The sequence below is a fragment of the Rana temporaria genome, chromosome 1, assembly GCF_905171775.1.
Source record: "Rana temporaria chromosome 1, aRanTem1.1, whole genome shotgun sequence".
In the NCBI taxonomy this organism is placed as follows: Eukaryota; Metazoa; Chordata; class Amphibia; order Anura; family Ranidae; genus Rana; species Rana temporaria.
This window is the reverse complement of record NC_053489.1, coordinates 570886452-570914276: the sequence shown is the minus strand read 5'-3', so window position 1 is coordinate 570914276 and position 27825 is coordinate 570886452. Positions and strand designations below refer to the sequence as shown.

Here is a 27825-nt window from a genome sequence, read left to right as displayed (position 1 = left end):
CCCCAGAGCACCCTGTCCCCATGTTGATGAGGACAGGACCTCTTCCCGACAACCCTTGCCATTGGTTGTCGGGGTATGCGGGCGGGGGCTTATCGGAATCTGGGAGTCCCCTTTAATAAGGGGGCCCCCAGATACCGGCCCCCCACCCTAAGTGAATGGATATGGGGTACATCGTACCCCTATCCATTCACCTGGAGGCAAAAAGTAAAAGTTAATAAACACACAACACAAGGCTTTTTAAAATATTTTATTATTCTGCTCCGGACGCCCCCCCTGTCTTCGTTATTAGCTCTTTTACCAGGGGGGGCTTCTTCTTCCACTCTCCGGGGGTCTTCCGCTCTCCGGGGGTCTTCCGCTCTCCGGGGGGGCTTCTCCGGACTCCGGGGGGGCTTCTCCGGACTCCGGGGGGCTTCTTCCATCTTCTCCCCTCTTCCGCTCTTGACTCGGCGAACCCCGGTTCTTGTGCAGCTGTCCGGTGCCTTCTTCTTCAGCGCTGGCTGCCTGCTATGTTTGTGTGTTAGCTCGATTTCAAACAGGCAGCCGGCGCGGTCTTCTGTGACGCCAGGGTCTTCTGGTCTTCTGTTCTTCCGATGTTGACTCGTCGCCTGTTGTCGCTGTAATGATGGAAGCGCGCCTTGCATCACATTTATATAGGCATCACCGTCCCATCATGCTCCGGTAGGTACCCACGTGGTGGGTGCCTACCCACGTGCACCCACCACGTGGGTACCTACCGGAGCATGATGGGACGGTGATGCCTATATAAATGTGATGCAAGGCGCGCTTCCATCATTACAGCGACAACAGGCGACGAGTCAACATCGGAAGAGGGGAGAAGAACAGAAGACCCTGACGTCACAGAAGACCGCGCCGGCTGCCTGTTTGAAATCGAGCTAACACACAAACATAGCAGGCAGCCAGCGCTGAAGGAGAAGGCACCGGAGAGCTGCACAAGAACCGGGGTTCGCCGAGTCAAGAGCGGAAGAGGGGAGAAGATGGAAGAAGCCCCCCGGAGTCCGGAGAAGCCCCCCCGGAGTCCGGAGAAGCCCCCCCGGAGTCCGGAGAAGCCCCCCCGGAGAGCGGAAGACCCCCGGAGAGCGGAAGACCCCCGGAGAGTGGAAGAAGAAGCCCCCCCTGGTAAAAGAGCTAATAACGAAGACAGGGGGGGCGTCCGGAGCAGAATAATAAAATATTTTAAAAAGCCTTGTGTTGTGTGTTTATTAACTTTTACTTTTTGCCTCCAGGTGAATGGATAGGGGTACGATGTACCCCATATCCATTCACTTAGGGTGGGGGGCCGGTATCTGGGGGCCCCCTTATTAAAGGGGACTCCCAGATTCCGATAAGCCTCCGCCCGCAGACCCCGACAACCAATGGCAAGGGTTGTCGGGAAGAGGTCCTGTCCTCATCAACATGGGGACAGGGTGCTCTGGGGTGGGGGGGGCCCGCAGTGCGCCCCCCTGCCCCAGAGCACCCAACCCCCCCATGTTGAGGGCACGCGGCCTGGCACGGCTCAGGAGGGGGGGGGCGCTCGCTCGTCCCCACTCCTTTCCTGGCCGGCCGGGTAGCGTGCTTTGGATACGGGTCTGGTATGGATTGTAGGGGGACCCCCTACGTCAATTTTTCGGCGTGGGGGGGTCTCCTTACAACCCATGCCAGACCTAAGGGCCTGGTATGCTCCTGGGGGGGGAACCCATGCTGTTTTTTTCTTTGAAAATTGGCATGGAGTTCTCCCTCAGGAATGCATGCCGCTGTCATTTTTTTTTCCCCGACGCAACTTTAAGCCGTCGCGATCCTCAAAAACTCGGCGTAACGTAACTTCGCGCATGCACAGTACGGCCGGCGCGGGAGCGCGCCTCATTTAAATGGGACTCGCCCCATTTGAATAGGAACGCCTTGCGCCGGCGGAATTTTAGTTACACAGCCTGAAATTTCTAGATAAGTGCTTTGTGGATCAGGCACTTAGGTAGAAACTTTAAGGCAGTGTAACTTAAATTGGATTTTTTAAGTTACGTCAGGTTTTTGTGGATCTGGCCCAATAAGTCCAGAAACAGATTTTCCTCTCAAATGTTTCTTTCCACTTTTTACCCCCAAAAATATTGCACTTTTTATGGTTACTTTCATTAAAAGCATTTGTCCCCAAACTATGGACTGTGAGGAGGTTAGTTGCTGTAGATGAGCATTTGCAATGAGAAGGCTTTTCTCATTGCAAGCTGGACATAGGGAGACACTGTGTGCAGAGAGGCAGTGGCAGGTTCCGGTAGCTGGAATGTAAAGTGTTATAGTACTTAGCAATGTAAATGGAATTATTGGGTAGAGAAATCTCCTTCCAGATGGTACCTGTACAGTATAGTCCCAGCCATTGAACACCAATGATAGGGCACCATTACCCACTGTCATATGGCACCATTCCCACCACTGACACAAGGAAGACCAGAATTTTTTTTTACTCCCATTGACACAAGAATATTTTCTACTCCCACCGATCACTGGCACTAAGGCATTTATTACTCCCACTGACCACCGACATTGGGGCTTTTTTTTATTCCCACTGACCACTAACACTGGGGTATTTCTTACTCCCACTGATGCTGGAGCATGTTTTTCTCCCACTGATGTATAGGCATTTTTTACTTTCTTGGACCACTGACATAGAGGCATGTTTTACTTCCATTGAACACTGACGCAAAAACATTTATTAGCCCCACTGATCATCAATGCATGGCATTATTTTACTGTCACTGACAACAGTTAGGCCTCGTACACACGATCAGTCCAAACCGATGAAAACGGACTGAAGTTTAGTTTCATCGGTCCAAACCGACCATGTGTACGCCCCATCGGTCTGTAGTCCTTCAGGTCCAGAAACAGAGAACTTGCTTTAAAATTGGACCGATGGACGCCTGATCGATAGGTCAAAACCGATGGTTAGTACGTAAAAGCATCGGTTCCAAACCCGGGCATGCTCAGAATCAAGTCGACACATGCTTGGAAGCATTGAACTTCATTTTTTTCAGCACGTCGTTGTGTTTTACGTCCCCGTGTTGGAATTGATCGGTTTTTGAACTGATGGTGTGTAGGCACATCAGACCATCAGTCTGCTTCATCGGTGAACCGATGAAACTGAACTTCAGTCCGTTTTCATCGGTTTGGATTGATCGTGTGTACGAGGCCTTAATCCTCCAAGCAGTGTGACAGACAATAAACTGAATTTTTGTTTTAAAAGTTTAGGGATCCACCATCTTCTCTACAAAAAATTTGCAAATAATAAAGAGAAAATATATGCAAGTAGCATTCAGTAACAATCAATTTTAATTGCTTTAAACTCTTCAGTAAATAAACACTTTGCATTCCTTTTGTTTCTTCATTAATCCCTCCACCTTCTAGACTCGCATGCTTTTTAATTCATCCTGTGCATTGTATATTTGTTCCTTCGCAAAATTTTCACCACTTCTGTTTTCCTCTAATCACTCCTCATTCTCTCCTATCCTCTCTCATTAAATAAAGCTCCTATAGTGTAGTATTCCAAATAATATTAAGATACAGCATAGTATTTCATTAAATCAAAACATCTGTTTACCGGTTAGGTTATTTACATTAGAAAGGCGAAAAAGAAGCAGAGTATGTTGTATGCTATGAAAAGCGTCCTGCCAGAGAGCCTGCAATATTCCAGCTAAGAACACCCTGATTCGATTTTTGCCTAGGGCCCCAATATTTCTCTAAGCCTGCGGGCAGATTTGCAGAGGATTTGACAGCACCAAGGGGTGAATGACAAAATGCTGGACTTGCATTCGAGATGCCATTCATTTGAATGACACCTCAAATCGTGGTGCGGGTCTGCAGCAATTGTCACGTTATAAATTGGGCTGCAATTGAGGCCACACATATCACGGGATGCATATCACCCAAATATAGCTCCTGAACTATTTTTGGGCGACATGCATCCCGCGATACGGGTTTACCGTGATTGCAGCACGTTTTATCGCGCGAAAATTGCGGCAGACCAGCACCGCTATTGGAGGTGTCATTTAAATGAATGCCATCTCAAATGTGAGTCCCGCGTTTTGTCATTCACACCTCGGCGCTGTCAAATCATAGGCAGATCCGTGGAAAATCTGCCCGAGATTCAAAATGCTATAGTGGGAATGCAGCCTAACTGGCACTGCTCAAAGTATACTTACACATTTTACCATACTTACCTTATGCTGTGCTTCAGTAGTGACTAGTCGCCACACTGCCACCCACCACTGCCATCACCACTGTTCCTCTGTAGCCATTGGTTAGCTACTGATCATACAACTCCTTCAAAAGCAAACTGTTATGTTATTCACACCACCCAGGTCTGTGCTCTTCATCTTACAAATGGCAGGAATAAGTCAGGGCTGTAGACAGTAAACATTGCATGTCTCCTTTTCCAGTAAACTCTAACTTATTGTAGTTTTTTTATTGTGGGACTTTTGCTCCACTTTAAGGCTCCATTCACACTGGCTTATGTAGCGCTACCCCCTCAGGAGCCACTGGTTGTTGTTGTGATCGGCATAATAAGGTACCTCTCAGTGTTGTCTAGGGGTGTAGATGATGAGTAGAGTAGTGAGATAATGTCCAGTCAATAAATGAAGGTTTTCAAATGCTTTATTTCCAGGCCCAACATGGCCAACATCAACATGAGGTAGAGCGAAAAGGTTGATGAAACGATAAAGAACTTAGTGGTATCAGGCCTGGATATGAAAGGAGAAATCCTGCTCTCAACAGCACAGAAGTAGTAGTTACAGTTCATCGCCACTCTAGCCAGAGTGGGTGAAGTGCCCCCGGACAGACTTCTGCCACAAGCCTGGCAGCCGAAGTGTCACTTTAGGTTGGTGGGAGGAACAGGCCTCTGCCACAGACCGGGCTCTAGGGACCTCTGCCACAGGCCTAGTACTTAAATGAGTTGAACAAATTGAGCAAATCCTCCCAGTAGGTTAAGTAAGGGTCACCAGGTGACAGTTGAAGTGTACCTGTCAATATCCCGGTCACCAGATCCCCGATGGTTCTTTCAAGCCCTGTTGGACAACCTGCCTCCGGGTTCTCCTCAAGCCGACCCCCCATCGAACGGCATCCAGCCTGGGATCTCTTCAATAGAGCTGGGGACCCAGCAAGTCACTGGGGCCCCATTCAGCAAAATGGAACTCCGCGTAGAGTACGACCCCGGCCTGGTAGGCCATCGCCGGGGTCCGTTGGATGCGCACACCCTGAAGGTGGGTGCCGCACCTGGAACCCGCGAAGAACCACACAAAATGGCATCTGCCACACATATACTCTACCCCCCCCAGCATGTCCCGCGAGGAAAAACTCCTGTAATTGGCTGCTGGGGAAAAGTGGCTCTGCCAGAACCCCTCTAGCGCCAACTGTCACCCAGGGGTGGGATCGGCACCCCTGGAGCGCAGACTGACCTACAGGACAGTTCAGGAATGACAGCAGACCAGAATTTAGCAAATTGTGAATGGGAGCAAAATAACTCTCCCATTCCCCACTAACTTTAGCGTAGTGCCCATACTGAAAGTAAGGGGGCGCTACACTTATAAATTGCTTCTTCTACTGGAGTTTTGCGTTTTGCCTGTAGAAGCAGCTCAATGCTATCCTATGTGTCCATTAGGACGAGTACAGGCATATTTTAAGCTCAACGTTTAGAGTCAGGAAAAAAAAACGTCTGGTTTGTGTTTCTGATTGGAGCTTTCTGGCAGAAAAAACGCAAAACTCTCCTAAACTCGTCTAAACTCTGTACAAAAAGGCTCTATATGAGCTTTTTTTTCTACCAAGGGAACTGTTTTTTTTTTAACTGTGCATGGAGCCTAACCAATTCTTTAAAGTGTGTATAAACCTTAACGAGTAACTTCTCTTACGTGTTCCCTTTTGGTTTATTAAATATACAATTGAAATAAGTGTGTTGTATCTGTTCAAAAACTGCAAAAGATACCTGTTTATCTTGCTAAAAATCAAGTGAGCTGATAACTTTCTATGCTCTCAGCCTCAGCTGACTTTTATCAGTTACTAATGTCATCCTGCCTGCCCAGTTTTCTCAGTGCAATACAGAAAACACTTCCTGTCCTAGAGTGACAATGATACTCCTCCATAGATATCATACAGTAGCTAAGCATTGCCACCCTAGGACAGGTAGTGGGCTACTGCCAGGATCACCAGGGGGAAAGAAAGGAGAAATAATTGATATAAAATGACTAATGCAACCATAGCATGTAAGGACTGAAACATTGTTATATATACAATTTATTCTTGGGTTGATATACACTTTAAATAACGCCTAGCCCTAATAGTGTACAACTGTAGGTGATCTGAGGAGTTTTTTTTTTTTTTTACACAGTGGACAGTGCTGTAAATAAATTAAACTTAAAAATGTATTTACCTTGAATTATTGTTAGGTTTTTCAGTGTAAGAGAATGCTCCCAGTCTTTTAACTGAAGATCATTGGTAATCTGATTCAGTGTTTTCACTTCCTCTTTCATTTCTTGTTGCATTGTCATATACTGCTGTTTTACCACGTTGATATCTGATGATGCATTCTGAAAGTATGTATACTGTTGACCAATTTCCTTTAGGAAAAATTGATAAAGCAATTTTAAAAGTTGTTTTTAAAGTTGTGTTTTTTTTTATTTGTTTTGTTTCTTTGTAGTGGTGATACAAGTTACAAGTTTTACCCATTTCTCACCCATTTTTTCAAAGGGTCAGTAAGTGGGTGAAAACCTTCCCCACAAAGATTTAATCTACCCCCCCCCCCATTTAAAAAGATAACACTTTGACTGAAGTTGGATGTTAGTATAACAAAATAATGTTAATGTGATTGTAAACCCTCATCTTATAAAAAAAAAAAAAAAAAATCAGTTTAAAACAGAAATAAAAGGCAAAACATTTTAGTATAGATATAAAAACATTGTAAATACATTTTTCAGCCTTTTTTTATAAGTGAGTACCTTCCCTCTGTATAAAAGCTAATGGGAGGAGAAGCAGCAGTACACTAATCTCCCCAGTAAATTGTCTGTGCGGGGGGTGTCAGGACAAGTCTAATCATTGGAGGAGAGCAGGCTGAGTTCCCAGCATAGCTAGAAAACTGACCACAGTGTGTTCTCCTGCTTAGACCCCTTTCACACTGAGGAGTTTTTCAGGCGGTACAGCGCTAAAAATAGCGCTGCTATACCGCCTGAAAAACTCCTGCCCAGCAACCTCAATGTGAAAGCCGGAGGGCTCTGGCAGGAGAGAAAAAAATCTCCTGCAAGCAGCATCTTTAGAGCGGTGAGAGGAGCGGTAAGTATAGCGCTCCTTCACCGTTCCTTCCCATTTAAAACAATGGGAAACCGTGGCAATACCGTCCGCAATGCGCTTCTGCAGAAACAAAAGGTTAAGGTACAAATACAAGTAGAGAGTACCAAGGAAAAATATAGCCAAGACTCAAGCAATTCTAATTTTGATGTAATGATGTCTACACAACGAGAATTACAATTACACATGGAGGAAATAACAAGGTTGGAATTACAAAGAAAGAGACAAAATATCTTTGAGCAAGGTGATAAAAGTGGGAGATTTTTGGCGAGATTGGCGCAGCAAAAACATCAAACTACAACTATAGCAGAAATAGAAACACCTGAAGGAAAGAGGGTAAAGGAACCTGAAGAGATCTTGAAGGCTTTCGGTGAATATTATAGTAGGCTATATGCCTCTTCTTTCCCCTCCGGCCTCCACCGGGGGGACATGTCGGAACTGTTGGACCGGGTGGCCCTCGGATGGTTGTCGGATAGGGAGAGAGAGGCATTGTTGGATCCAATAACGAGTGAAGAAATAAGTAAGGTTATAAAAACATTTGCAGGAGAAAAAGCACCAGGCCCAGATGGAATTCCTGTTGAATTCTACCAAAAATATGAAGCTCTTTTAGCTCCAAAATTGGCAGAGGTATATACAAGTGGACTAATGAAAGGAATATTACCAGATTCTATGAGACAGGCACATATAACATTAATATACAAAGAAGGAAAGGATCCAAAAATATGCTCGTCATATAGACCGATAGCACTATTGAACATAGATTTCAAAATACTAACTAAAATATTAACATTAAGATTACAGCCATTACCAAAGACCATTATAGATTCAGATCAGACAGGGTTCATGCCACAAAGAACTACAGATGTAAACCTACGCAGACTATTCACAAATATTCATGCAAACTTAACCATGGGATATTGGGAAAAACGTTTTATTCTGAAAGATAATCCCTTTTCACGTCACATAATTTTTTATGGCCGATATATTGATGACGTAATCATCATCTGGGATGGCCCTCAATCTACAGTAAGTCCATTTGTTGAATACTGTAACGATAATAATCTAGGCCTTTCCTTTACCTTTGTGTGGAACATAGAAAGTTTGGCCTTTCTCGATCTTGAATTGAGTCATGAAGATGGACGTATATTTACACGAAACTATACCAAACCTACTGCAGGTAATTCATATCTTCACTTCAACAGCTGTCATCACCCCATATGGATTAAAAATATACCTAAGGGGCAATTCTGTAGATTAAGACATAACTGCACAAGGGACAGTGATTATATTACACAAAGTCAACATCTAAAACGAAAATTTCTAGAAAAAGGATACCCAGAACCATTGATTGATCAAGCACACAACACTTTCTTACCCGGAATAAAACCAAAACAGAAAAAACCTCTTGAAACATCTACTGTACGTTTCATCACAGGATATCATGAACAATATAAGAAGATGGAATACATCCTAACTAAACATTGGAATATCTTAAAACAAGACCCACATCTAGTTTCCACTTTAGGCGACAAGCCTAAAATTACATATAAGAGGGCCCCCACCCTTAAAAATAAAATAGCCCAAAGTAGACTGAAAGATCTTACATTAACCAGCACCACTTGCTTGGCTCCTCTGACTGGAATGTATAAATGCAATAAATCTCGCTGTAAAACCTGCCATTTTGTCTCCCATGGCCAAAAACACTTTGTCCATAATGGAAAAACCTACAAGCTAGATAACTTTTACAACTGCTCCACCGACTACGTTGTGTATTGCCTTTCTTGTCCATGTAACCTTCTGTATGTGGGCCGTACAATCAACCCACTTAGACAACGCTTTGGTACACATCGCCGTCTTATCCAAGCAGGCTGCGATGAACATAGCGTCCCCCGCCATTTTTTGCAACACCATGACCAGTCAACTGATGGCTTGCGGGTATGGGTCATTGAATCAATCCCCAAAAAACTATCAGAGGCTGAGCGCTTTTCGCGCCTTTGTGAGCGCGAAACTTTCTGGATATTCACGCTTAATTGTCTCGCCCCTCTCGGTTTAAATGAAGAATTGGATGTAAATACCATCTTATAATTATACAAAAATATAGATAATATTAACCGTTGTTATCTATGATCCTTAAAATCCCCGTATCCCTTACAATGATGATAATTTACATTATGTAAAACTTGCTGTTATTATTATTTTGATATTTATAATTCTATTATTTTTATTAATATTTCCTCATATAGTTTTGCCGGCCAAAATCATATGAATGATTCTCTATCTATCAGGTTATTTTCCTTTGCGTATGTGCACGTATATGTTGTACACGTGTGCATATATGTGTGTTTATATATAGACGTATGTGTATACAGGTTCATGTATCTATACATATACCCTTTTGATATAAAATGACTACTAGGTCATTACCATTATCTCCTTGGTTGCTCTGATATTATTATATCTCCATTTTTTATATTTTCTTATATTTTCATATATTTTTATAATTTTAATTTCCATGAACGTATTCTTGATATGAATTTTATATTATATTTTTAATTAATTATTTCCTGCTCCATTTTTCAATTGTATATGAGAAGTGCCCTTTTACCTTTACTATTATTGTTCTCATCTGGCTCCCGTGCAAATTTTATAGTATGGCTATATTTGGCCTAGTCCTCCATATACACATTTACATTCACATATTATATATATTTTTCTGACTTTTCTTCCTCTTACAGCCATTACTGGTTTTTCCCTTAATTCCTTTCTTCCCTTTCTTAACTGTTGTATACCGATCGTATTTCCAGGCTCCCCATTGGCTAATTTCACTCACATGTTTTCCCCTTTATATTCCTGTTTGGCCTTCCCTCTTTTACACTTGAAAAAGGAGCGCGCTGTCTTGTTACTGACTGACGCTAGGCTCTGAAACGCGTTGTGTTTTACATTGGCCCTTGTCGGCCACCGTCCCGCTGACATCACCGCCTCCGGAACGAGTGCCGTACACCTGCATTACTTTGTACTATCCTGCTTTGGCCCCTATCGGCCACCGTCCATAAAACTTGAATGGATTGAGCGCCGTGCTCCAGCACCGCTCCTACACAGCCATCAGCCCCTGCTTCTCTTCCAGCTGATCCGCTCGTCCGTCACCAGGATTGAGACACGAGTTATCTTCACGTCATACATCCTCACTTGCACCCCTGTTCCTGCAATATTACATGTAAGTGTTGGAGACTTATACCCATCTATGTAATTAAACCAGATGACCTAGAGGCGCTTTTTTTCCTGTTTTTTCTTGTTTCATAATTGTGAAGGAACAAGAACGGTAGCCTCCCTAGATATAGAGAAGGCCTTTGATACGATCAAATGGCCTTTTTTATGAGAGGTACTCAGAAGAATGGGGTTTCCAGTAACATTTATTAAATGGGTACAAGTAATATATAGAAAAACTATGTCAGCGGTTAAATTGGGGGGAAAACTGTCATCCTTTTTTCAGCTGCACAGAGGCACAAGACAGGGCTGCCCTCTCTCTCCGGCACTTTTTGCAGTAGCAATAGAGCCAGTGTCAGAGGGTCTGAGGACCTCACAAGACATCCAGGGACTCCGAGTAGTGGGGCTGGAGGAGAGGGTAGCCCTGTATGCTGATGATATGCTGTTATTTCTAAAGGATGCAGGCCCATCACTGAAGGGAGCCCTAGAGCTACTGAATGTCTTCTCAGGTTTTATAGGACTTAAAGTGAACTGGGATAAATCACTGTTATTTGCTATTGATCAAGGTGCGCAGGATACAGCAACCCCAAATCTTCTACTGAGATGGGTAACCGAGTTTAAATATACCTGGGCATAATAATATCACGCCAGGTCGAGAAATTCAAAAAGCTAAATTTAGACCCAGTGCTGCAGGAATACAAGAAAAAACTAAAGATATGGGAAACGCTTCCTTTGTCTCTTTTGGGACGTATAAATTTAATAAAAATGAAGATCCTTCCTAAGTTGCTATATCTGTTTATAAACTCACCACAATGGTTACCAAAAAATGTTTTCACACAGCTACATGGTGTCTTATCCTCATTCATATGGCAAAATAAAATAGCTAGAATAAAACTAAAAACACTTATGCATCCAGTGGAACAGGGGGGGTTAGCATTTCCAGACCTATATAAATATTATCTTGCAACTCAGCTGGTGACAATAAGGAGATGGTTGAATCCAGATGGATATGATCCCGCTTTCAATGGTGGAGGCGGCAGTGGTCCAGTCTTTGGAGGCACTGCAGGCATTACCATTTCGTGGGCTAAAATGTAGGCGAGATTTAACTCCGTTAATGATAACAACAGTAAGGGTATGGAAAGTAGGTATAGCAAGAGAGAGTAATCTAAAAACAGATATATCCCCAAGTACTCCATTATGGAGAAATCCTGAATTGGCACATTTAACTTCCATTCAGGATCCTAGAGCATGGACAACATTTGAAGTAAAAAAAATATCACAAGTAATATATGAGGAAAAAATATCCTCATTTGCAGACATGAGAGAAAAATGGAATGTGCCGGAGAATTATTTTTTTTAGACATATGCAGTTGGTCCATGCCCTGGTAGCCCAATTTCCCGATGGCCTTTCTGCAGCTAATAGAAACATGCCTAGAACAACTGGTGAGAAAGAGAAAAGAAAAAGGGTTGATCTCAACTCTTTACACCCATTTAGTAAAAACAGAACCATCAGATATTAATAAATTATGTGAGTGTTGGTTGAGAGATGTCCCAAAATTGTCATCAGAAAAATGTGGGGAGATATACAAATTTCCATTTCAGATTTTAGTCTCACTTCGAGACAAATTAATCCAATTTAAAATAACACATAGGAGTTATTATACACCGTATAAATTGTTTAAAATATTTCCATTAAATCCTCAAAATTGTTGGAGATGCTCAGGCATTCCAGGGAACTTTATACATATATTCTGGACCTGCCCGAAGATAAGGTGGTTTTGGAGAGAGGTCTTGAGAGTAATTGATGAAGTGACGTTAGTCCAACTTGACCTGGAGGCAGGGACCTGCCTGTTAGGACTAGTAGAGGAAATTATGGCCCCTATAAAAAGAAGAATACAGGTGGGTTTGCTGCTTTTTTACGCAAGAAAGGCTATAGTGTTAAATTGGAAAAAAGCGGAAGCCCCCACTGTGGCGCAATGGAAAACCTTGATAAACAATAATTTGTCATTGTATAAAGAGACATACTATAACAGAGGAAATGGGGAAAAGTATAAGAAAATATGGGCAAATTGGACAGAGAATGTGACAACGGCTTCAGAATAGGGGGGCGCGGAAGTGGGATGGAACTACAGCAATGGAAGAAAGGGATAAGAAAGAGATCAAATGGGAATAAGATGCAAAGTATGTCATGGAATGTCTGTATTAATGTGATTTTAATAAGGAGATAAATGAAAATGTGAAATATATATCTGTATATGAGAAAGGAGAAAATCAATAAAGAGATTTAAAAAAAAGGCAATGTTCTGAAGCATTTGTGTAAGGTTGGAGCTTGCCTCAATCCCAACCCCCAGACTCATTCCTACTGTCTCACCACTAGATTGAGTAGCCTTGCTGGCCATTATGCATGTATAAAAGGTGGGTAGAGTAAGGCAAACGTTGCCTGTCAAAGTGAGCTGATATTCAGCCATGAAAGGAAGAGTTAAAGGGGTTGTAAAGGATTTTTTTTTTCATAATAAGCATCCTTTATCTGCAGACATTCCTCTTTTCACTTCCTCATTGTTCGTTTTTGCTCAGACGTTGCTCTATTTCTTCTCTGTTCTGTTCACTTCCTGCTTGTCTGATTTTACTGACCACCGTGATGGGAGGCTTTACTGCGGTGGTCAGTAACATGCTCACCCCCTCCTGGGAACTACATCTGTGTGGCAGGACGCTCTCTTCAAGGAGGTGTGAATTACTGGGCTTGCCACAATTCATACTGGGAAATGTAGTTCTTACATGAACAAACAATGCAAACCAGGAAGTGAATGAGAGAACAGAAACTAGAATGCCGGAGGTGATATAGATGAATGAATTTAATAGGTATTTACTCGTTTTTTAACAGAATCATTACACTATTCTGTCTGTCTACCTTGCATTAGTGACCCTTTAAGAGGCTGCTGAAGTTATGTGTGGGTAGCTCTAAGGCTGCATTCACACCTGAGCGTAGCGTTTTCCGCGATTTTTGCAGCATTTTTTACCGCGTTTTGCCGCGATTTTGGACAGGTCTAGGATCACCAATGTTAAAAGCAGAAAAATGCCCAAATCTGCCTAAAAAAAGTCCCAAAACTTGTTTGAGCTTCAGGCGTTTTGGAACTTCTGGCTTCAGGCGTTTTGGAGTGGAGATGTGAACCATCTCCATAGAGAATAATAGATTTTTTTCCCCTCTAGCGTTTTGTAGCTTCAGGCTTCAAGCTACAAAACGCTCAGTAGTAGCTTTTCATTTAAACTCTCTTGAAAGAGGAAACTCCTTTTAGATTTTCCTAAATGAATATTTGAATAATTCCTGTAAATTCCCATGTCTATTCTTGATTTAATCAAGGTTTCGTTTTTTTTCTTAAACATTTGAAACTAGCCTTCAAATACTCTTACCTCCTTCAGAATATGAACCTTTTCAGAAAATGTCATGTTTATATAATCCATTTTCTTGTCGCTGTCATCTAGTGTAGTGGTTAACTGTCCTACTGTTTTTTGTATGTCCTGCATGCGTTTGTCCTTTTCCTGACTCTGTGATATGCTCTCATTTAATATTTTACTTAGAGATTGCAGTTTTGCTGAGTTCAGTGAAAATTGTGATTTACAGTCAGAGAGGTTTTGTATAAGCTGGCTCAAAATAATGGAGTAATCATGGAGGCTTCCTGTTTCTGATTCTTTGCCATCTTCTCCTTCATGCTTTTCCTCGCAAATGTGTTTGTATTTTTCAAACTGGGAGATCTGACCTTCAAAAGAGATTAGAAAGTAATACATAATTTATAAATTTCACATGTAGACTGCCAGCCGCAGGTTTCTTTGTCCAGAAGCTGGTTATTAAGAAAAATTCCAAAAAAGCCAGTGACAGGAAAAATATAGCTAAATTAACCTTGTTTCAATTAGAGATGTGTTTCAGTTATTATTTTTAGAACATAGTGGTCTTATACTCATTTCCACCCAACACAGGACTTAAAATGCTGAAAACTTGGTGTTAAAGGTAATCTTTGGGCAAAAATGTATTACAGAAAATCCCCCCTTCACCTGTGCATTTTTAAGGTAGTCTGTGGGCTGGCTTTTGGGGGACACAAACCTTCCTTCTAATTATAAAGCATTGCACAGCAAGCTGGCCAAGGGGAGCTGAGGTAAACCCTGTCAACGCTGTCAAAATCTACAACCTGGATTTTTCTTAAGAACTACAGGGTGGTGATTTGAATGGTCATCCTAAACATACTGTAACTAATCCTCAAAGTTCACAGCACAATCTCTGTAATCCTCCTCTCAGCAGCTAGGCTCAAAAGCTTTATCAATAACTTATAGGGATGAGCTTTGGGTTCTAGTTGTATATGAATTTGGCCCCAACTCAGTCTGTTCTGCGTAGGTACCGGAGCATGATGGGACTGTGACATCATAAGAGGCCTATATAAATCGGTGCGAACCGCGCACCCAGCATTACAGCGGGAAGAAGCGTTGTGTCAACATCGGAAGAAGAGAAGAAGGCAGAAGAAGAGCGGGCTGGCCGCCGCTAGTAATTGAGCTAACACGAAGATAGCGGCGGCCAGCCCTGAAGAAGAAGGCGCCGGAGAGCGAGCGGGAGAAGAACTGGGGAGCTCCGAGATCACAGCAGAGAAGATGGAAGAAGACCCCCGGAGAGCGGAGAAGACCCCCGGAGAGCGGAAGAGAACCAGATGGCGCCGTTGAAGAAGAAGGCCCCCCCTCGTAAAAGAGCTAAAGAAGAGAGGGGGGCCCCCGGAGCTGACTAATAAATTACTTTAAAAACCCTGTGTCGTGTATTAATTTTTATTGAATTTTTGCCTCCAGGTGAATGGGTAGGGGTATGATGTACCCCATATTCATTCACCTAGGGTGGGGGGCCAGTATCTTAGGGCCCCCTTATTAAAGGGGGCTCCCAGATTCCGATAAGCCCCCCTGCCCGCAGACCCCGACAACCAATGGCCAGGGCACTTCGGCAGTGGCTCTTTTCAGGTGATATTTTCTGGTGCTATTAGTGCTTTCTTTGGCCGCTAGCAGGGGTCAAAAGCACCCCACTGCGGCCAAATAGCCTGCGCTGCCCCCAGAGCCCCCCTTTTTTTTACCAGAGCCCGATCGTTCCAGCTATGGGGACAAGCACAGCAGCTCCAGTTGCTGTCTCGGGTCCTTATTGGATAGATATATAGCAGCAGGAGCAATGGATGCAACAGCAGGACTCCCCATGGAAAGCGTCTCTCTGTGGGGGTACTCGATGAGGAGGAGGAGCCAGGAGGGCCATGGGGGACGCCAGAAAAGGAGGATCGGGGCCGCTCTGTGCAAAACCTTTCCACGGAGCAGGTAAGTATGACACGTTGGTTATTTAAAAAAAAAAAAACCTTTACAATCACTTTAATAAATCAACCCCGATAGGGTTGTTCTTTGTCAGGACTGTCCAGAATCATGCCCTAAAGTGTTTCATATGTATGACTATAATCTGGGTTATTTATTTATCTATCTATCTTCACTATTTATATCATGACCTAGGTCATTACCATATCATCACCCTTAGCATTGACAAATATTGCATGCACACAAATCTTAAAGTATAATTCCAGATAAAGCCTAAATAGTCTTAAAAATGCGTCTTTCCACCTCCAACAACTATACTATCTTTCCTGTTTAGTAAAAGGTTTACGGTATATACTTACCTATTTTAAGCCCGCCGCAGTCCAGTCACATGATTACTATGTAGCTTTAGGGGAGAGGAGAGAGTGCCCAACAATGGCTGTGAAAGCCAGGACCAATGACATCACTCATAGGCTCCAATGGTGCCATCATTGTCGTCGTTCCCTCCTCTCCCCTACAACTACCAATGGCTGACAGGGGGGGGGGGGCAAATCACGTGACTAGAATGGAGCAGGCACAAAATAGGTAAGTATATACATCTTTTTCACACAGGTTAGTCAGTTAGGCTTTAGCTGGAATTCTACATTAAGCTTTAATTGGTATAACCAAAAAGGAATTTTAATGTTTATTTCTGTAGTTATGTCTGCACTGTACCTTTTAGCCTGAGAGTAGCTACTAGAAGACCAAGTACGATGATATAAAGTAAAACAATGGCAGCAATCGCAGACTTCAGTTTCCTTTCATTTTTTGGAGTAGTTATACCTGAAATAAAATAAAAAAATGATTGATATATATATATATATATATATAATTTAAAAAACTATTTCTTACATTTTAGATTTTTCTCAGGAGAATGCCTATGGGCAGACTTCAAGTTACTCTGACGATAGTCCCCATATTAACATACAATCCCAAAAGCCCAGCTTCAGGATGGAGTAGACCAGGTTACTGTGGAACGTGGAATGTTGTGTCTATTGACTGCTTGTATGGTATGAAAACACTAATAAACAAACAGTATTTTCCACAAAAAAAGCACCCAGCTTTTAGAACTATAACCTTTTATTAGGACAGATAGGGGTTGATTTACTAAAGGGAAATCCACTCTGAATTACAAGTACACTTGAAAGTGCAGTTGCTGTAGATCGCTGTAGATCTGAGGGGAAGCTTTGAAATTAAGGGAAGCTCTGATGATTTTATCATCCAATCATGCGCAAGCAAAAATGCTGTTTTTTATTTTCCTTGCATGTCCCCCTCAGATCTACAGTGACTGCACTTCCAAATTCACGTTCAGTGCACTTGTAGTGCACTCTTAGTGCAAAGTGGATTTGCCTTTCATAAATAACCCCCATAGTGTTCAGATCTAGTTTAACCACTTGCTGCCTGTGCTATAGCTATTAGATGGCTACAGTGCGGGCCTAAATTGCCAGGAGGGTGTCCATAGACGTCCCCCCATTCTCACGCTTCCCGCAAGCTCTATGGTCTCTGAGTCCGTGAGACTCGGCTGATCATAGATCGGGTAAAGGGCCAATGACAGCTAACCATGGAAATAAACAGATGCTGGTTATCGTTTTTCCTTTCATGCTGTCAGCATGAAGGAAAAAGAAGCCACAGCTTTTGTTAGAGTGCTGCCTATTAGTGCCGCCTCCCAGTGCCTATCAATGCCCATTAGTGCTGCCTAATAACACCCATCAGTGCCACCTATCAGTGCCTCCTATCAGTGCCCTTCAGTGCTGCCTAATCAGTGCTACCTCTTCATGCTGCCTTACAGTGCCCATCAGTGCCACTCATCTGTGTAGCCTCATCAGTGCCTCCTGATCAATGCCCACCAATGCCACCTCATCAGTGCCCATCATTGTAGCCCATCAGTTCACATCAGTGCAGCCTTATCAGTGCCCATCAGTGAAGGAGACAAATTACCTGTTTGCAAAATGTTATGACAAAATATGAAAAACATTTTTTTTTTATAAATTCTGGTCTTTTTTTGTGTGTTTAACAAAAAAAAGTAGTGATTAAATACTACCAAAAGAAAGATCTATTTGTGTGAAATGATAAAAATGTCTTATGGGTACAGTGTAGCATGACCACACAATTGTAAGAAAATGTGAGAGCGTTGAAAGCCGAAAAATGGCCTGGGCAGGAAAGGAGTATAAGTGCCCAGTAAGCAAGTGGTTAAAATTGAAAATGAGATCTCCCAGTACAGTACAGAATTAATTATGGTAAATACTAAGGGGTTGATTTACCAAAGGCATATAGACTGTGCACTTTTCAAAGTGCAGTTGCTCCAGAGCTTAGTAAATACGGTAAAGCTTCACTTTGCGAAGAATACCCAATCCAGTGCAAGGAAAATTAAAAAGTCAGAAGAGACAGCACAGTCTATTTGCCTTTAGTAAATCAACCTTTCCAGCACCCTCTTAAACATTGCATATAATAAGGAGAACTAAGCAGGATTTTCAGTTTTACCGTTTACTCATTAAATAAGTTAAGAAAATCAAAAAGATTATATTCTTTTAAAACAGCACAACACAAATATTTACCGGGTGGAATAAGGGACTTCTGTGACACATTATCCAACCGATCCTCAATTGGGTCAAAGCAAGTAATGTCTTCATTATTTTCAGATTTTTTTGACCACCTTGCCATATAGATCACTGTAAAATATAACACAATTTACAAGTGTTGCAAATTCCCGAAGTACAGGGTGGGCCATTTATATGAATACACCAAAAACATAAGTTGGATTCAAAATGGCCGACTTCAAAATGGCCGCCATGGTCACCACCCATCTTGAAAAGTTTCCCCCCTTACATATAAAAATGTGCCACAAACAGGAAGTTAATATCACCAACCATTCCCATTTTATTAAGGTGTATCCATATAAATGGCCCACCCGGGTGGATCCATATAAATGGCCCACCCTGTATAATGCTATCTATCTTTCTTAACTGCTTGCTGACCCTATAACTTACATATATGGTGGCAAGGCGTCTCTGCTGCGCCAGATCACGTATTTAGTATGTGAGCTGCACTCCCGGGCATGGGGTGCACTGGCGCCAGCCGCCCAGGCGGTGCTGTGATTTGATCCAGCACTGATCAAGCCTCGTACACACGGCCGAGGAACTCGACGTGCCAAACACATCGAGTTCCTCGGCCAGTTCAGCCCTGAAGCCGCCGAGGAGCTCGGCGGGGAGAGAGCTCCCATAGAACAACGAGGAAATAGAGAACATGTTCTCTATTTCCTCGCCGAGCTCCTCGTCGGCTTCCTCGGCTGAAAGTGTACACACGGCCAGTTTCCTCGGCAGAATTCAGCCAGAAACTCGGTCGGAAGCTGAATTCTGCCGAGGAAACTGGTCGTGTGTACGGGGCCTCAGTCTTCAGGTCCAGGCCAGTGATTTTTGGCCTGGAGGCATTTTCCAGATGTCCTGCCTGGTACCCCTACTCAAAGGGCTTGGTCTTTAAGTAGTTAGAATAGTGGGTGATGTGTGGCATAAGCTTCTAATGTTGGGCATTGGACAGTTCAAACACCCCCCCCAAAATGACCCCTTTTTGGAAAGTAGACACCCTAAGGTATTTGCTGAGAGGCATGTTGAACCCATGGAATGTTTTATTTTTTGCCACAAGTTTTTGGAAATGACAAAAAAAATGTATTTATTTTTTTACAGATAGTTGTCACTTAAATTATTTATTGCTCACACATGCCATGGGTATATGTGAAATTACACCCCAAAATACAGTACATCTTGTTGCTTCTCCTGAGTATTGGCATACCACATGTAAGAGACTTTTTCATAGTCCAGCCACAGTTCAGGCTTTTAAGTGTTATTTCCTCATTATACTTCCTGACTACTTATCACAGGTTCAGAGGCCCTGAAATGCCAGGATAGTACAACCCCCGAAATTACCCCTTTTTGGAAAGTACACACCCTAAGGTATTTGCTAAGAGACATGGGGCCAGATTCAGATAGATCAGCGGATCTTTAGATCGTAAATCCTCCGGCGGAATTAAATTTCCGCGGCTAGGGGGAGTGTAGTATTTAAATCAGGCGCGTCCCCACGCCGATTTAAATGCGCATGCGCCGTCCGTGAATTTTCCCAGCGTGCATTGCTCCTAATGACGTCGCTAGGACGTCATTGGTTTCGGCTCGAGCGTAACTTGCGTCCAGCGCTTTTGTGAATCGACGTACGCAAACAACATAAAAAAAAATGTTGACGCGGGAACGACGGCCATACTTAACATTGGCTGCGCCTCATAGAAGCAGGGGTAAGTATACGCCGGGAAAACGCTTACGTAAACGACGTAAAATGACGTATCTCGCTGATTTACATATCCTCGCCGTAAATCAGCGAGAACGCCCCCAGCGGCCATTTTTAAATTGCAGTTAAGACACCTGTCGGATCTTAGGCATATCTATGCGTAACTGATTCTATGAATCAGTCGCATAGATACGACCGGTCTAACTCAGAGATAAGATGGTGTATCAGGAGATACACCGTCGTATCTCTTTGAGAATCTGGCCCATGGTTAGTATTTTGCAGATTTCATTTGTTGCCACAATTTTATGGAAAATTAAGAAAGAAAACAATTTTTTTTTTTCTTTTCTTTTTTTTCAAACTTCAAAACCTTGTGACAAAAAATGAGACCTGCAAAATACTCACCATGCCTCTTATTAAATTCCTTGGGGTATCTAATTTCTGAAGAGGGGTCATGTGGGCGGGTTTTGTGCTATTTTGGCATTTCAGGGCCTGTCAAACTGTGTTAGGATAGTGAGGAAGTGAAATTAGCAATTTACGCCCTTTTAATGCCTGAAGGCAGTGATTGGTTTTCAGGCTCCCAAAAAGTCTCACACATATAGTATCCCTATACTCAGGAGAAGTAGCAGATTGTATTTTGGGGAGTAATTTTACATATACCTATGGCATGAGTAAGCAATATATCAATTAAAGCGGGAGTTCACCCATAAAAACATTTTTACCCTTAGATTGATGCTCATTTTGTCTAGGAGAATCGGCTAGTTGTTTTAAAATCGAAGCTGTCCTTACCATTGTAGAGAGCGATCTTCTCCGCCGCTTCCGGGTATGGTCTTCAGGACTGGGCGTTCCTATTTTGATTGACAGTCTTCCGACAGGCTTCCGACGGTCGCATCCATCGCGTCACGAGTAGTCGAAAGAAGCCGAATGTCGGTGCGGCTCTATACTGCGCCTGCGCACCGACGTTTGGCTACTTTCGGAAAATCGTGACGCAATGGATGAGACCGTCGGAAGCCTGTCGGAAGACTGTCAATCAAAATAGGAACGCCCAGTCCCGCAGCCCATACCCGGAAGCGGCGGAGAAGATCGCTCTCTACAACGGTAAGTACAGCTTTGATTTTAAAACAACTAGCCGATTCCCCTAGACAAAATGAGCAGGAATCTAAGTTTAAAAATGTTTATTTCCGGGTGAACCTCCACTTTAAGTGAAAACTTTGTGTAAAAAATAAATAAATAAATACATTTCCAGAAACTTTTAGCAAAAAATTAAATATTTAATTGGCTCAACATGCCTCTCAGCAAATTCCTTGGGGTGTCTACTTTTCAAAATGGGGTAATTTGGGGGGGGGGGGGGGGGGGGGGGTTGTACTGTCCTGGCATTTTAGCACCTCAAAAAATGTGATATGCAGTCAGAAAGTAAAAGTTGCATAAGGCCCCTTTCACACTGGGTCGGGAGGTGCACTGAGGGTATAGCGGCGCTATACCATCAGAATTGCCGCATAATTGCGGCGGTATTCGGCCGCTAGCAGTGTGGTTTTAACCCCCACTAGCGGACGAAAAAGGGTTAATACCGTCCGCAATGCGCCTCTGCAGAGGCGCATTGCCAGCGGTATTACTGTGGTTTCCCATTGCTTTCAATGGGAAGGAGCGGTGGAGGAGCGGTAAACACACCGCTCATTCACCGCTCCAAAGATGCTGCTAGCTGGACTTTTGGAGCAGTCCTGCTAGCACATCGCTCCAGTGTGAAAGCCCTCAGGCTTTCACACTGAGGCCTCGTACACACGACCGAGGAACTCGACGTGAATTAAACATTGTTTTCCTCGACTTGTTCCTTGTCAGGCTTTCTTGCGTACACACTGTCAAGACAAAATCTTGTTGTTCTCAAACGCGGTGACGTACAACACGTACGACGGCACTATAAAGGGGAAGTTTGATTCCACTGGCACCACCCTTGGGGCTGCTTTTGCTAATCTCAGGTTACTGCGTGATAGTAAAAGTTTGGTGAGAGACGATTCGCGATTTTCAGTCTGTTACAGCGTGACGAATGTGCTATCTCCATTACAAACCCTACATTTACCGAAGGCATGCTCCCATCTCATATTTTATTCTGAGCATGCACGGGTTTCTAAGCATACACACGAACGTGTTTCTTGTCATAAACCAGCCCGACGAGAAACACGACAAGGAAATTGAGACTCCCGACGAGGAAAAAGAGAACTTGTTTTTTTTTTTCTCATCGAGATCCACGCTAGTTTCCTCAACGAAAAACATACACACGACCGTTTTCCTCTGGAAAAAAAAGCTCTGCCACCAAGTTTCTTGATGGATTCTGTCGAGGAAAAGGGTCGTGTGTACAAGGCCTCTGACTGCAGAGCAGGAGTTTTTCAGGCGGTATTTAGGCACTATTTTTAGAGCTAAAATGCTATATACTGTACACCACAGTTTGTAGACGCTATAATTTTTTTTCCTCAAACCAATAAATATGCGCTTACTGGGATTTTTTACCAAATACATGTAGCTGAATACAGTTTGGCCTACATTTATAACAAAATTATTTTTATTGGATGTGTTTTATAACAAAAAGTAGAAAATATTGTTTAACTTTTTTCGTTTATATCGCAAAAAATAAAAATACCATTTGTTATCAAATACCACCAAAAGAAATGTTGCATTGTGTGGCGAAAAGGACATTTTATTTGGGTACAGCGTCGCAGGACCATGAAATTAACAGTTAAAGTAGCACAGTACCGAATAGTAAAAAAAGGCCTGATCAGGAAGGGGGTGATTAAATATCAAAACTGATTCAGCAGAAAATGCTGTGTTTCATTTGATGATTTTTTTAAAGTGAAAAAAAGTATACTGCTCTATAAAACAATTAATCCCCGTTGCTTCCGTCCCAACAAACCAAGAGGGTGCTGGCTGTGCTCAATTAGCATGGGATGAAAGAAAAATCCTGGATCGCCGCACTCCTCAAAAAACTATGTCTTTATTCAAAACATGAAAAAACAACAAAAATTCATATGGAAAAAACAGCCAAAAAGAGCTCCTTTTTCCTAGTCCACTTCTTGTTTGACTGCATGAATTTTGGCTGTTTTTTCCATATGAATTTTTGTTGTTTTTTCATGTTTTGAATAAAGACATCGTTTTTTGAGGAGTGCGGCGATCCAGGATTTTCCTTTCATCCCATGATTTTTTTAAACACTGAAAAATGTAACATAATGTTCTGTAAAGCACTGCAAAGAAGTCAGTATGAACAGGGTGTAACAAGAACTACAGTGAACTTAAAGAATTATAAAACAAGGTCTGTAAGGTTTAACATTTTAAGGGAACGCAATTTTTTCATTGTCATTACTGTACTCTACACTTTGAACTCCTGCTAGCTATGACTATTTAATCTGCTATTTGCATCCTATTCCTTTAATGAGGAAAGCAAACTCTATAGAGACATTTATTAAGTCAAGCACTGACCACACAACAAATATGAATGGCTCTCTTTTGATGCAGCATTGACTGTGATGGCCTTTTTATATAAGCAACATCATGCAGTCTCATTGAAAATAAGTATATAGGTAGATAAAATTGTGCACGAAGGCTGTGTGAGTATCCTGAATAAAAATAAAATAAAAAGTTCCAACAGCGTGTTGCGGATTTAGATTAAAAGAAGCTAAAATAAATTTTTTAGCAAATTATTAGTGGTCTCACCTTTATTTCACGCTGAAATAGGATGAAGTGGTGAAGTAACGTTCTTAGACTTCCATATGAAACTAGGATTTGAAATGAGACTTCTTTCCTTTAAAACAGAATGATGACTCATATTGTCATCTGACACAGCACTAGTGGTCTGTATATTTACTATGTAAGCAAACTACAGGCACCTTCCTTGCAGTAAGATAAAGATATGGTGCAAAAAAAGGCCTATAATGCACTCCCGGCGCCAGAGAACAATGTTTCAACGGATCCCAAGAGAAAAAGTGATGTGTAAAGGAAATACCAATAAATAAAGCACTAAAATTGGTATTAATCCCAAAAGCAGCTATTTAAATAAATGGAAGCCCATTTAAAAGTATAAAACAGAGTATCAAATATTAAAAGAACCAAAGTTCAGATGATAAAACAGCGCTAAAAGAGTGGTAAAGGAAAGCTCATAAAAAAGCTTAAAAAGGGGAATGTGAAAAATGATGTGTTGAGTGATCATGTAAGAGGTGTTAGTGCACCCTACACCAGTCAAATGAGTACACCCAAATAACTGTGAAATACTCCCCCTTCTGGGGTGCAGGCTTACCACAGACAGGAACAACAAACAGCTATTGATCCTTTAAACACATAACTCACAATCCTCAATCACTGTCACGGTTGGTCTCAGGGAGGACACATGAAATTAAAGCAAATAGACACAAACACAGATGATAGTGTAGTAGCCTAAATAGATAACCCCAAATGTGTCAGGTAGTAATGTCGAAGTCGGAAGTGACGAAACGCGTCGAAGTCGGAAGTGACGAAACGCATCAGGGCGTGGCTACAGCAGCGCAACAAGGAAGCAGAAGTGCGTTCCACAGCCGACCAGTCGGATCTGACCATCGATACCACGCTACATAGTACCTCTTGCGGCCTCTGGTGTTCAAAGGACGGCGGTGACTGCAGTGATATTTCTGCTTACTATATTTGGCTCATTCACAAGTGTACATTCCTGTACGGGCATTATTATTGGGGATTACTACCTGACACATTTGGGGTTATCTATTTAGGCTACTACACTACCTTCCTTGCAGTGCCTTGAAAAAGTATCCACACCCCTTGAAATTTTCCACATTTTGCCATGTTACAACCAAAAATATAATTTTTTGGGGGGGATTTTATGTGATTGAACAACACAAAGTGGCACAAAATTGTGAAGTGAAATACCGTATTTATCGGCGTATACCTCGCACTATTTTGCCCTGAAAATCAGGGCAAAATTGTGGGTGGGCAATATACGCCGATACCCGCTTTCCCGCGCCGAGTTTGAATACTGCGCCGGCATATACCGAGCGCAGTACACTCGTGAATAGTCAGCAATGCTCGGCTACTCTCGCACTCACGTCCTGGACGTACAGGACGTGAGGGCGAGAGTAGCCGAGCATTGCCGACTATACGCGAGTGTACTGCGCTCGGTATATGCCGGCGCAGTATTCAAATTCGGCGCGGGAAAGCGAGGATTGAGCGGGGAGGACGCCGCAGAAGGACGCCCAGACCCGATGAAGAGGACACCCAAAGCCGCAGACGGACGCCGGACCCGACGAGGCCGCCGATGGACGCCGCGCAAGACACCAAAACTGTAAGTACAAAAATCTTTTTTTACAGGAATGTCGGGTCCAATTTAGGGGGTGCGCGCTATAGGCCGGAGCGCGCAATACCCCGATAAATACGGTAAAAATTATAAATGGTTTTATTTTATTTTTTACAAATAAATAAAAGTGTGGCATGCATTTGTATTCAGCCCCCCTGAGTCAATTCTTTGTAGAACCACCTTTTGCTGCAATTACACCTGCAAGTCTTTTTGGGATATATCTACCAACTTTGCACATCTAGAGAGTGACATGTTTGCCCATTCTTCTTTGCAAAATACCTCAAGCTCTGTCAGATTGGATGGAGAGCGTCTGTGAACAGCAATTTTCAAGTCTTGCCACAGATTCTCAGTTGAATTTAGGTCTGGACTTTGACTGGGCCATTCTAACACATGAATCTGCTTTGATCTAAACCATTCCATTGTAGCTTGGGTGTATGTTTAGGGTTGTTGTCCTGCTGGAAGGTGAACCAAGTCTCAAGTCTTAACAGACTCTTAATAGGTTTTCTTCTAAAAATGTCCTGTATTTGGGGCCATTCATCTTCTAGTCAACCCTGGCCAGCTTTACTGGTCCTGCTGAGGAAATGCATAATCACAACTTGATTCTGCCACCACCATGTTTCACGGTGGGGGTGGTGTGGTTAGGGTGATGTGCTATGTTAGTTTTCCGCCACACATAACATTTTTCTTTTAGGCCAAAAAGTAACATTTTGGTCTCATCGGACCAGAACATCTTTTCCTATGTTTGCTGTGTCTCCTCCTTGGTTTCTCACAAACTGCAAACAGGACTTGTTATGGCTTTCTTTCAACAATGGCTTTCTTCTTGCCACTCTTCCATAAAAGTCAGATTTGTGGAGTGTATGACTAATAGTTGTCCTGTGGAGAGATTCTCCCACCTGAGCTGTGGATCTTTGCAGCTCCTCCAGAGTTACCATGGGCCTCTTGGATGCTCCTCTGATTAATACTCTCCTTGCCTGGCCATGTCTTGGTAGGTTTGCAGTACTCTTTCCATTTTGATGGATTATGATGGATTGAATAGTGCTCCGTGAGATGTTGAAAGCTTGGGATATTTTCTTTATAACCTTACCCTGCTTTAAACTTATCCACAACTTTATCCCTGACCTGTCTGGTGTGTTCCTTGGCCTTCATGATGCTGTTTGTTTACTAAGTTTCTCTAGAAAACCTTAGGGCTTCACATAACAGCTGCATTTATGCTGAAATTAAATTACACACAGGTGGACTCTATTTACCTATTAGGTGACTTGTGAAGGCAATTAGTTCCACTCGATTTTAGCTACTGGTATCAAAGTAAAGGTGACTGAATACAAATGCACGCCATACTTTTCACATATTTAGTTTAAAAAAAATGAAAACTATTTATCCTTTTCCTTCCACTTCAAAATTATGTGCCACTTTGTGTTGGTCTATCATATAAAATCCCTAGTAAAATACATTTAAATTGTTGGTTGTAAAATTACAAAATATGGAAAATTTCAAGGGGTGTGAATACTTTTTCTAGACACTAAAAGAAAAATGTAGGCTCTGACTGGCGACCTCTCACTTTCGTTACTGGCCCTAAATATAAAAAAATATCAAGAGTTTTGACTTGACTGGCTGTATATTTGTTGCAGGTCAAGACTCAGAATGTATTGAAAAAGCCAGAGACCGATAAGCAACTTACATTTGCAGAAGAATTTCAAAAAACAAGGTACCGATATATCATCAGCCTCATTGCTCTTGTGTAAGCAAACCAATTTCACCTTCAGGCCCCATTCACATTTAGCATAATGGAAGCACACAATCAGATTATAGTGTATGGCCACCTCTATACACCTAAAATTAGCTCGCTGCGCTTTTGGTGCCAATTATTGTTAACAGCACATCAAATACAGAAACAAACACACATTTTGCCATGTGAAAAAAATGAGCGAAAAATGCATGAGATACTTTGCCACGTGTAAGACAACTCAATAAAACGGGCTGCTCAATGCGTGTCACAGTAAAAATGTGCCAAAAAAAATGTGTGCTTCCATTATGCTAAATGTGAATGGGGCCTGAAGGTGAAATTGGTTTGCTTACACAAGAGCAATGAGGCTGATGATATATCGGTACCTTGTTTTTTGAATTTCTTCTGCACATGTAAGTTGCTTATCGGTCTCTGGCTTTTTCAATACATTCTGAGTATTGACTTGCAACAAATATACAGCCAGTCAAGTCAAAACTCTTGATATTTTATATATTTTTTATATATTGTATTGTATTGGTTTATAGAGGAGCTTGAATTTTGAAAAGAAAAGGTGAACACTTGAGTCCCAGTTGCCATTTTAAAAACGCACTGAGATAAAAGCTATTTGTCCCCTGTG

General features: G+C 42.4%; 1 protein-coding gene across 1 annotated transcript in view; it reads right to left on the bottom strand.

Moving 5' to 3' along the window:
* The window catches only part of MSR1 (macrophage scavenger receptor 1), a 42183-nt gene extending 18239 nt beyond the window's left edge, over positions 1–23944 (bottom strand). Inside the window, exons 1-5 of the mRNA XM_040334672.1 lie at positions 23842–23944; positions 18429–18542; positions 16549–16656; positions 13924–14270; positions 6401–6587 (exon numbers count right to left, since the gene is read on the bottom strand). Coding sequence (XP_040190606.1) covers positions 6401–6587; positions 13924–14270; positions 16549–16656; positions 18429–18534 — 748 coding nt within the window. The 5' untranslated portion in view covers positions 18535–18542; positions 23842–23944. The remainder of the gene's footprint in view (positions 1–6400; positions 6588–13923; positions 14271–16548; positions 16657–18428; positions 18543–23841) is intronic.
* Positions 23945–27825: the final 3881 nt, after the last annotated feature.